Consider the following 12,188-nt stretch of genomic DNA (forward strand, 5'->3'; position numbering starts at 1 on the left):
CCAAGGTGCAGTAGGGGCTAAAGGAAGAGATTGAGATCATACATACCTAATAGGGATCACCCAAGAAAAGCCTTCTTAGAAGTGGTGCACTTGAATCTTACTTGGGGGAGTGGATAAGGAAAGATTTGTGGGTGGCAATGACTGCCAAATGCCCAGGTAAATAAACAGGCTCCTAAAGAAACTATTAGATTGTATATATGCATGTATGTGTATGTGTACATGTGTGTATTGTGTATGCCTGGATACACTCACACTTACATTCATTATGAAAACCTTATATACTCTTCTAAAGCAAAAGGCTGATGATTTTAAGTAGCAACATTGTCCAAACTCTGTTCTTAGTTCTCCTGAGAACAGAAACACCTCTGAGCAATACGTATTATTAATAGACGTTCATGTTTATACAGGTAGGAATGAGGTGTTTTTTTTATTTTCTTTTTTTCAGGCATCTGTGAATGGGGCCTCTCCCTTTTTTTTAGTTTTTTTTTTTTTCTAAGTATCTGTTTCTATTTTCTAGCATGTTGAAACATTAGACTTCCTGTTTCTGCTTGATTTTGAATATACTCCTGTTTGCTTGTCACAGGTAATCTTGCATTTCTATGTAGTTGTAGTTTACAGGGAGCAAGTGCAGGCAGCAACCAGTCCATCCCTGTTGTGAATGTGGAGACCTCTCTGGACTCACAATTAAAGGCTACCTAATGCATTCCACTACAAGTGACGAAACCTAGCTCCCAGAATAACAAGCAAGACAACTTTCAAAGTGACTGTAGTTGACCAGTGCCTTCTGTGCATTTATGTGGTAAGCTTATGGTAGATTTTTCAAAAGAATAGTATAAATTATTTTGAATTATTCTTGAGAAGGACTGAGTCTCCCCGAGGGTGATGCAGGTTCCATAGGGTACACGTCAACAGGGTGGTTGCATGCATTCCTCAAGTCTGTATGACTCTACCAAGATACTGTGAAGTTGTCCTTCTGATTGCACACGGGGAGAAAATGCTGAAACTAGGTGAGTTAAAACGGCCTTCAGAATATGTTTAGATATAATGTCTTTGTTGAAATCTGGTAAAATGTTCAGATGACTAACATAGTATTGCTGTCTTCAAGGAAATAATGTTTGGTCGTGGCTTTAGAACTACTGTGTTCAACAAATCACTGTTTTGTTTTGTTTTGCTATGGCTCTGGGTGTGGGGAACCAGTGTTAAGCAGGGAGAGGTATGAGTATTGTGGGTGGAAAAATGGCATTTAAAGTTTGCATGTAGACAGTTTCATTTGTAAACAGATAAAGATTTGAAATGTTTCAGAGTTGGGACTCTGAAAAGATTGGATGGCTTTTTCACTCAGAGTTTCTCTTTTACATTTTCCATGTGTTTATTAACTGTAGGACACCTCTGGTTCCCAATGGTCTGGTAGCAGTGGTAACACCGTGGGGCAACCCGTAAACACAAGGGTGTTTATTTCTATTCTCTTATTGGATAATTGTTTGAATATTGCTGTTGCCATTTTCTCTAACAACCAAAAAAAAAAAAAAAAAACAGTTTACCTTACATATAAAGTATTTTGTACTTTTAAAATAACACCTTAGGTTTGTTTTTAGCCATACTTAATGCTCCCACAAGTAGACTTAATTTTATTTTTAAAGTAAATTGAAAAAGTTATCAAGGATTAGAATAGAGTGTTTTAAATAGCCCTTAAAGTTATATTGGTATTTATACACTTTTGTTCAAGTTGATATATAATATTTGCTTAGGTTTACTTAAAATTGTTCTGCTCAACAGATTTTTTGGAGCTTAAATTTAATACTAGGGAAAAACTAGAATTTGGAAGACATAGGTGGGTGTTGGTATATCTAGTCTTTTGGTCCATTATTGAACCCTTGGCAGCCAATAAATATTATTTCATAGAGTCCTGACTTCTCTTGTATGGAATGTGGTCACCTGCATATCATTTATAGTAAAGGTACATTCATCTACTAGATGCCTAGAGCTGTGCATGTGATCCTTTCGTGTGTGTGTGTGTGTGTGTGTGTGTGTGTATACCCGGGAGTCTGAGGCAGGAGAATTGCTTGAACCTGGGAGGTGGAGATTTCAGTGAGCCGAGAATCGCACCACTGCGCTCCAGCCTGGTGACAGAGTGAGACTCCGTCTCAAAAAAAATGGTTATGTGTCTGTGACTGTATGTCATTGCATACATAGAGTTGAGATCAGAGCCAGCTTTGCTTGGGAGGATTTTGTGGAAGAAGTGAGTTTTGGGTAGAGTTCCAAAGGGAGGGTAGGTAGCGTACTTTGGCAGAAAGACGTGTACATAAAGCTTCCAAGGCTGGAGTGATTAAGTCATAAGCATTCAAGGGTAAGCATGAACCATTTGAGAACGAACTGTAAATTCATGGTTGAAAATAGCCAGGCTAGAAGTGAAGGGGAGGCAAGGTTGTGCGTGCCAAGCTGAGAACCGTAGTGGCAGAGTGGCGCGTAGGAGCTTGTCTACTCTGTTCCTGGTAAATTTCACTCTTGGATATCAGCACATCCTGACCATGTTGCCATCTAGTGGAACTGGCTGGCTGAATTGCCTGTGGGAGCATCACCACCTTTTCCCAATTCAGGATAAACTCTAGTGTGATATCCTGGCAATAGGGAAACGTACTTCTCTTTTGCCTAGGAATTTTAAATGAAGAATGAGAGAGAGGAGGTGAGTGCTCTCCCCAAATGACATTAATTTAAGGAATTTCTCATAGACAGTGTCTGGAGTCCAGGGCATGACTGCTGAGAATGCTGGGTGTACATGTCCATCAGCTTAAGGCATGGAGTGAGCAGGAAGCAGTGCTTGGGAGGTTCTGCAGTGGAGTGAAAGCATACCGCATCTCGCTCTGGGCCCTTTATGTTTCACCTGGGCTGGCTTGTTTTTGTCATGTGGTTACAGAGTCCATCCCAATGGCAGAGAGAGCCCTCTGACCATAAGCACCACACCCCACAGACCCCAGACCAAACACATTGTAAAGGTCTGTAATCCTTCTGCCCTCCCTTCCAGCCATCCATGGACATATCTATTCAGCAAATACTTCTTGAATTATGTCCCAGGCACCTTCCAGGTACTAAGGCAGTGAACAAAGCAGATAGAAATCCCTGCTCTTGGAGAGCTGATATTCTAGGTGCGGGCAATAAACATCAACAAAATAAATAAGTAAAATATATAATAAGTGGAGAACCGAGTGCTAAGTAGAAAAAGATATTTTTAAGCTGAAGAGGGAAATAGGGATTGTTGCAGGGGGTGAGAGGGTGGAGGTGGGTAATTGTGGTTGCAATTGTGAGTGAATCCTCACTGAGAATGTGATTGATATTAGACTCACCTAAGAAGTGTGAGGAAGCCAGATGTGGATATCCTGGGGGAAGAACTTTCCAAACAGAGGGCAAGCGGCTGCAAAGGCCCTGAGGTGAGAATGGGCTGATGTGTTCCAGAAAGAGTACAGAGGCTTAAGGGAGGGGGAGAGATGAGTCAGAGAGGTGGTGAGGGGCTAGATGGTGGGGCCTTGTGGACAGTTATAATGAATTTGACTTGTACTGGGCATGAGATGAGAAGCCATTTGATTTAGTCCAATCTTCTCATTTACAAATGCAACGTAGGCCAAAGAAATCAAGGCAGATGTCCCTGATCATCCAGCCTCATGGTGTGAGAGCTGGGATGAAAACCTGCCTCCTGCCTCCGGCACTCTTCCGTCCACCCTGCCTGCCCTGGGGCATACATAACCACGTGCAGCTGTAGACTTCCAAGTGCAGTGGTCTGAGAGGAAGAAAAGTGCTGTGGGCTCCTCCAGCACCTGTGTTTCAACATGGTTCATCTTAGATGTTCCCCTGCTGTGTCTCTGTCTACCTATAGAGGCCTCATAACAAACACAGAAAGGCTTAGACTTCTTATTTCAGAGAAATACTCTGCTGAATATTGCCTTGCTTTGTTTTGCTATGGAGATAAATCCTTCAGGTTTTCCCAATGATATTCTGCCCATTAGCTGTGAAGCACAAGAAGCTACAGTCTCATAAAGCCTCCTCTATTTCTTATTTGCATTCATTTTTAAGCTATTTGGATATAATAAATATAAAATTTCTACAATCCTAAGAAGTTTGATCACCCCATTCTCAGTATCACCCCCTCACCCTGAAAGTTGGTAAGACTGAATATTAAATGTTATTTAAAATGAATTTGAAAACAGGATTACTAGTTGAGGAGAGAATGTGAACTCGCCACCAAGTACAGCTTAACATGGACCATTTTGGCCCAATACTCATTGTCTTCTTGTTTTACTTTGAACAAGCTCAAGCCTTTTTTTCCCCTTCTATCTCCTTTAGATCTTATGACCATTGTCCTCTGGACACAGGCCAAATCCTCTGATATCACTTTATGATGAAAGTCAGGCCAGTGCTAAGTATAGAAGAAAATGACTTTGTGCTGTCATCGGCATTGTCTCCTGTTTAATTGTCTCCTAGCCTGTATCCAGTGGACAAAGTGACATGAAATATTTGCTTGTGGAGAGAACTCATCCTGAATTCTCTTGCCTCATTCTTTCCCTTCCTGTTATAGCAGAGCTCCCATTCTAGACTATATGAGATTTACGTCATCATCATATCTTGCACTTGCATATGTTTGTATAGCACTATTTCTTTTTTGCCAACCAAGGTGATTTCATGTTTATTTGTATATGTTGTCTATAAATGAGCTTGACATCCCACCAGCTTGAGCCATTAGGGTTAGCATTGATTTGCTTCCTTTGGTATCATTTCTCCTTTCAGTAAAATTGCCTGTCACTAGAACCTGAGGGCATAGACCTCTGTGGTCTTTTGGTTTCTATTTTTAGGAGAGTGGTGCTCCTCAGGGAGCTATCTGAGCTGGATTTGATGAGAAGCTAAGAATGAGTGCTTGCTGGAGGTAATTTCGTTATCAAAACTCAGGGTCATGTGCTTGGAAGTTAGCAGCCAGAAAAAAAAAAATAAAACAAAAAATGTCAAGGCTAATAGGACAACAAAGTACATGCAGAAATGCAGATATTAATGCGGGGCTGCCGTGAGCACTAGGCCATAAGAAAGCTTGACAAGAAGCATTTCTACAGTTCCTGTTTACCATCTAAACTGGAGCATTACAGCATTTGCTGCATGTGGGAGATGGAGAATGAGAGTGCTCATTTAAAGTTGCCACCAAAGAAAGCCTCATTAACACCCTAACTGATTTCCCCAGCTTCCAGAAAATCTTTCTGTTGGAATTCAGCATCTCAGCTGTAAGACTGCCAAGTAGAAGTGCAGAAATGCAATTTGCTGTCTGCGGAGCCGCAAGTGGACTTTGAGCACATTCTAAGACAAAAATCTGGCCAGACCTTAATAGGCCAGGGCTTTCCGCTGATTTGCCCCTCTCCTGCTAACTGCTGAATAATGTTCCTCCCCTTCACCACATGTGCCCCTGAGCTCCTCACCACACCTTCAGCTCCTGGGAGAGATCCCAGGGCAGACCTGACATCCTCATTCCTGGCTCCTTATTCCAGATTGGAATCTGGAACTTTGACACGCACACACACAGACACCTTCTCAGCACCTAGTCACACCCTACAAGTCTTGTCCTTTTTGCTCCTGTCAGGCAGGCAGCCACCCCCAGTATGACAAGGATATTCTCACATGGGGATTATCAGGAAGCCCCGTCAGGGAGGGTAGGGCAGCACCAAGCTGTGAGTCGGAGAGGAAGATCAGGGACCCAGGTCCTACCTTACAGACCCCCTACCCCATCTGTGCCTCTGTGGTGTCTTAGCATCCACCCATTTTTCCCCAGCCTTAGGACTCTGCTCTCTGCTATCAGTCACCAGACAGGCCAGACATGGCCCTGCTGGAGAGGAGGCTTTCGGGCTACCCTCTGGCCTTTGTTGGACAGCAGGCTTGAGGAAATGGGCAAAAGCATTGATCAGTTGTGCATCCTTGGGCTCCTTCACTCACTCTCCTTCAGGTGTTGGGAATGTTGTAAAGCCAGCAGCAAGATTAGAAATTTTCATGCACTATTCCTCCTTAGCTGCCCAGGATGTTACATCCGTTGTGGCTTTTACTGTACAAGAAAGAGAAACCCCAGGTTAGACTTGTTCATACAAAAGAGTTTTTTTTGTTGGCTCACATAACTGGAACAAAGTTTTGATTTAGCAGTTCAGTGATGTCAAGAACCTACTTTCTAGCTTGGGCAACATCGTGAGACTGAGACTCTATATATACAAAAAGTAAAAAAGAATTAGCCTGGCATGGTGGTGTGTACCTGTAGTCCCAGCTACTCAGGAGGCTTAGGCAGGAGGATGTCTTGAGCCCAGGAATTTGAGGCTGCATTGAGCTATGATTGTGCCACTGCACTTCAGCCTGGAAATAGAGCAAGACTTTGTCTCTCAAAACAAAAAAAAAAGGCCCCATTTTCTGCCCTCTGTGATTGAGCTTCATCCTGAATTGGCGTCTCTGATGTTGATAAAATTCTACAGCAATTCTAGACTTCATATCCACCATACACTGTCCAGAAGGAGAGAGAGAACTGGCTTCTTGTGGTTGTGTCAGAGAAGCAAGTGACTTTTTCCAGAAGCCCCCAACACATTTCTGATGTCTCAGTGACCAGCTTATTGGCTATGGCATCTGCTGTGATGATTGGCTTAGGCTTGGGTTGCCTAAACCCGTCACTCTATGGCAAGGGGTTATGGGATTTCTGTGATTTATTTAAAATGATCAGGATTGCTACCCAGGGAGAGAGAAATGGACATGCTGTTGGGTCAGCCACAATGTCTACTACACAGGTCTCCTCTTGTGGTGTTTTATTTGTTTGTTTGTTTTGTTTTAACTGAGTTTCTCTAATTTGGTGACTGGCTATGGTATGTAGTAAATGGGGCCCTGTATATGGGATTGCCAATCCCTGATGACAAATGTCAGATGCTATCAGGGAGAGCAAGAACACAGATTTTGTGAACCACAGTAGCACTGCAGATCACAAAGGGATTCTCAGAGGTCGATAAAGCATCACCAAGGTACTAGTAGGTTTGGTAAGTTGAACAATGAGAATAAGAAGTGGAGCAAATTAATTATAGACAGCTCTTCAATCTATGGTAATTACATGCTCCGATAAAACACTGAAGTCCAATATAATTTGTATGTAAAAACTGTTTAATAAGGCCATATGTTTCTGCAAAGAATGGCCTTACATTTCATAACTATGACCTTAATCACCATATTTGATTAATTATTTTATCCATTTTAATGGAAATAAATGGGCTGTGGATAATGTAAAGCTTTGGAAGCTGCACACAAATAAATAAAATGGGGCAATCAGTCATAGAGAGTTTCATTTAGTTTTCTCTAGATGAGTCCTCCAGGAGGATGGCTGTCTAGAGCAGGGGAAGGGGCTGGGGCAACATTCAGAAGGCTGGTGAAAATGAAAGTCACAGTGACACAAGAAAACACCATCTTGTGGTAAGTCAGTTGGAGCAGAAGAGGTAGCCATTTATCTTTTAGATGAAATCTGTGGCTGGAGTATCGGATTCCAAACTCCAGAGCGTTGTCCCTAGCCAGCCAATCTTCCCCACCACATGAAATGTGTGGAAATATACGCACAGGGGGCCAGCCAGAGCAGAGGAACCCTTTATTACCAGGGAGGCTTTCACCCAGACCCTAACAAGGAACTTGAGTGAGCTAGACTGCCCATGTGGGTCATAGAAATTCGATTCAGGAACATTGGGCTAGGCTGCAGAGGACCACTGTGCCCAAAGGCATGCCCTGCTCCCGGGAGGCTGGTTGCAGAAAGGAGCCCTGAGCTCCTGAGGCCACCATGGAGGTCCTGGAGATTTAATTCTATTAATAGTTCCTCTTAAGATACTCATCATATCAACTTGCTCGGCCTGTTTTCTCATTTGTGAACAAGTTTGAGGAATGGGGAGATTGAATAAGACAACCTTGAAACCTTCCTTTGAGCATTAGCTTTCCGATTCTTGGGTTCTGGGCAGGGTGTGGCAGGAAGTGTCATGGAGAGCTGAGGTGGGGGTAGGGGTGGGGACTTTGGTCCTCCATATCCGGACATATGAACAGACAGGTGATGGCACAGTTTCTGTGGTATGTGCTGCAGATGTCTTAAATAGCCACCAAGTGGCTGGACTGGCTGAGTGGCGGTTTGAATTGCACCAAGTTGAGTATTTTTAGTTGGATACCACAGATAGTGCATTTATGGCCTTAGTTCACCGAATAGACGGGTCGTTTCCTTTGCCGAACCAGAATTGGATGTTGGCTGCCAGGCTTGTGTTCTGGGACATCCAGATGTCGGGGTATTGTGGGAGCGGTGCACATGAAGGAAGCTCAGTGACTCCTGGCAGGTACTTCTGTTATAAAGCGGTTTCAAAGCCGTAGACACCTTTTATTCAGGGCTGGTGAGCTTCACTGGTGTTTTTGGTCTCCTGCTTTTTTTTTTTTTTTTTGTAAATCTGATTACAATGGTGTTGCACACTGTTGTGGTTTATCGTTTTTTAGTGATCCTGTTGCTCAATAACCCTCCAGCGCTCTGCTGTGAAACAGCACCAGAACTCCACCTAAGCGAGAGGTTGCTTATTTGTTTTTAATGTTAGTCTATATAAGTCAATGGTCCCAAACTCAAATGTCCACAGGAACCAGGCAAGTAATATGAATGTGTAAATAGTGCTCTATGTGAACAATCTCAAGTCGTGAGACCTGTGGTAAATTTAGAAACAACAGGTCTCATCTAAAGGCATTGAAGTTCAGTTAAAAAACTTAAAACAAACAAAAAAACTACATGAGCTGGATTCGGTCCCAAGTCTACCAGCTTACGATCCTTGGGCTATAAGCCATCTGACTTCAACTATCACTGCTGTGTTTGCTCAGTCTCAGAGATACCGTATTTATGGATGTGAGCCTTTTATAGTTTCATTTATATACTTGATTCCAGCTTTTGCCTTAGATGAGAAGACTGGCTATCTCCGGGATAAGAGTGCCACCAAAATTTTCACCCACAGATTGGAAGCACATCAAAAGAAATCATATCTTCACGGAAGTCATTTTTTTTGGTTCCTGGCCTTTAGAGGTTGAATCTGTTTAGAGAAGTAGAGATGGAAATCTCAATCAAAACAGTTCTGAGTATTTTACATCATTTAAAAAAATTTGCATCACTGAAGAGAAGGAACCCTAAGCATTTGAAACTCTCACTTCTGCTTTGCAAGTTATCTGCTGGCTATATTCAGTCCTCTTTGTCTTCTTGGTCTTAGGCAGGCATGGGGTTAGTGGCCAGGGCAGAACTGGGAATGGGACAAGTTTGTGTTCATTCTTCTCCCAACCCTTGTAACAGCCTTAATTTCTGTATCTCTGTTTCCTATCTGGGGTGCCCTCTAGTCCTCATCTCTGAAGGGAAGGAACAAAGAGATGAGTGAATTCTTTACTCTTAGCTGTTAGTCATCCACCGGCTTTTCCTCCAAGGGATGTTTAGTGTTTTTAAAAGAACCTGATGGTAGAACAGAAAATCAGAGTTTAACCCAAGGTATCACCCTTCTAATGATAGTATCTCCTGTACTGCTAAGAGCATAATCTGGGGCTTGGTAGCCTCTCAGAGATAACACCTTGTGTTGTCCCCTTTAGGTTAGAGCTGCGGAACCAGCACCAGCCACTGAACATGAAGAAGGTTTTGACTTTATCTTTTTAAATTTGCATTATTCAAACCCATGTCAGAGTCCACGCAAATTCTTGCAAATGTGTTTTTGTAAGAGCTGGGTGTCACCCTGCTTCCCCGTATTTGGTGTTGGCCAATGGGAGAGTTATGGGAATGTCATATTCCTTCCTCAAAGCCACTTAAAGCTGTGCTAAATTTGCAGGTTTTTTTTGGATAATGCTTTCTCCTCAAGGTACTCTCTCAACTTACTCCCTTCAGGAGTAATGAATAGTCCACCAGTGCTGTCTCTGCTTTCTCAACACCAGATCATTCTGCAACCTCTTGCAATTTGGCTGCTATCTCTAGTCATGTTGCTAAGTTATCTTTCTCAAAGAATCTCCAGTGGTCACCCAACCATCATAGCCATTGGTCTTCAGCCTTCACTTCTGACTGGTTATTCTCTACCTGGGGGCATTTTTCTTTCTTTTCTCCCTCTCTTCCTCTTCTTTGGCTGGCGTTACTTTTTTCAGGAACCCTTCCTTCACGACTCCGTCCCTCAGGCCTGATTGAGGTACTTCTCCTATGAGCTTTCATAACACCTCCTGCTTTTCTGCTATTAAACTTATTGTACTATATTTTAATTAGTATGTTATGTTTCCTCCTCCAACCCCTTTCCCACCCTCACCCATGACTGGCTCTGTGAGGGCAGATATCATGGCTGTTGTATCTACATCATTGACCTTGTACCTGTACATGGTAGGTGCTCAATAAATGTTTGTGAAGTTAACAAATACATAAAGATGACATCTGAACAGTGACATCTACAGGTTCCTTTAGAGTAGACAGTGAATCCCTGGTTTCCTTCACAACCTTTGATTCTCCCTAGTTCCCATTCCCTAGACCTCCAATTAGAAACTGTAGAGGGGATATTAGATGCTATCAATAAAAAGTGACATCTGGCCCTGAGGAAGAAGACAGTTGTCAGGAAATCCTGCCCATTCATATTCAGCCACTTCATTACCAGGGAGGAACTCTGCATTGCTTGAACGAATAACCGCTACCTGTTCATAAAATGTGTGAAGTGGATGAGTTTTAAAGATTCTGACCATCAGCAGAATGGGAAGCACATTGTTTAGAAGACCAGGCAAGTGGGCTATAATGAATTGATCGTCATTATGAAGGAAGAACTTGAATATCTGACTGACCACTATAGAGAAATATAGACTTACAGTTAGAGGAACTGATATAGTATTGTGTATATTCAAAACCATGTAGGTAGTACTGAACTTTCCGGGTCATCTAAATAATTTTAAAAGTGGTTTTAACTATATGCAGTTTTACTTTTCAGATTTTAGAATGCAGTGTCCTTTCCCTTACCTCTGAAAACCAGACTCTGTTATATTCAGGGAGTTACATCTATTCTGTAGCTCTACTATGTATTGGGACAGGCTTTCTAGAGCATTTAAAAGTAATGTGAAATCCTGATCACATGCATCTTCTCTCTTGAAATTGGGCAGAAATTGTTAACTGGGTGTAAAGGCAATGAAAAAGCACAACTTTATTAGGCAGATTTAGTGAGCAAATGTAGGTTCCTATGTATGTTATAGAACAGTGTGATTAACAACAGTCTTTTTTAAAAAGTATGTTCTATAGCTTTCATGTAGTTAAGAGTAGATATTCTACATAATCTGTTTTAGAAATATTTTCATTGAAGACTGTGGGCTTTATAGCAGACCCAGTGCTTCCTGGAAGAGCTCTGGCTATGTGAGAAACAGATCTGATAGAAGATGCTCAAGCTCATTCCACATCAGTTACCCCGCTGAGACCTCAGGCTTAGACGTGTGAAGTGGAGCTCCTTGCCCTCCCCCTTGGCCACACCTGTTCCTCCTCTGGACTTCCCCTTTTCTATTAATGTCTGCCTCCTTCTTTCCCCAAGTCAGCCAAGCTCAGAGTTTCCCAATCAGGACTACCCTCTGACTTCCCTTACTTCTGTTATTGCCTGACCCCTTCTCTTTTTTTGACATGGGGTCTTGCTATGTTGCACAGGCTGGTCTCAAACTCCAGGGCTCAAGAGTTCCTCCCACCTCAGTCTCCCAAATAGCTGGGATTATAGGCATAAGCCACCACACCCGGCTGTTTTTTTTTTTTTTTTTTTTTTTTTTTTTTTTTTTTTGAGACGGAGTTTCATTCTTGTTGCCCAGGCTGGAGTGCAGTGGCGCGATTTCAGCTCACTGCAACCTCTCCTCCCTGGTTCACGCACTTCTCCTGCCTCAGCCTCCTGAGTAGCTGGAATTACAGACGTGCGCCACCACACCCGGCTAACTTTGTACTTTTAGTAGAGATGGGGTTTCACCATGTTGGCCAGGCTGGTCTCGAATTCCTCACCTCAGTGATCCACTCACCTTGGCCTCCCAAAGTGTTGAGATTACAGGCATGAGCCACCATGCCTGGCCACCCGGCTCTTATTTCCTATTCTGTTGGGGCATATGGCAGATTTGCCTTGAAGTATAATTTTGTGCTGTGCTCAGAGACACCATAGTGTAGAGAAAATATAGCG

The 12,188-nt window shown here is 42.7% G+C and overlaps 1 protein-coding gene across 6 annotated transcripts in view; it reads left to right on the forward strand.

Moving 5' to 3' along the window:
* The window catches only part of TNFAIP8 (TNF alpha induced protein 8), a 183,902-nt gene that overhangs the window by 66,781 nt on the left and 104,933 nt on the right, over window positions 1–12,188 (forward strand). The window contains exon 1 of one of the 6 annotated variants that reach the window (XM_003950605.5): window positions 305–1,007. The exons of 4 other annotated variants lie outside the window; for them this stretch is intronic. In XM_003950605.5, coding sequence (XP_003950654.1) covers window positions 941–1,007 — 67 coding nt within the window. In that variant the 5' untranslated portion in view covers window positions 305–940. Of the gene's footprint in view, window positions 1–304; window positions 1,008–12,188 lie in introns of those variants that run through there. One more of the 6 variants, XM_063810603.1, reaches the window with a different exon arrangement.

The sequence above is a fragment of the Pan troglodytes genome, chromosome 4 (assembly GCF_028858775.2).
Source record: "Pan troglodytes isolate AG18354 chromosome 4, NHGRI_mPanTro3-v2.0_pri, whole genome shotgun sequence".
NCBI lineage: Eukaryota > Metazoa > Chordata > Mammalia > Primates > Hominidae > Pan > Pan troglodytes.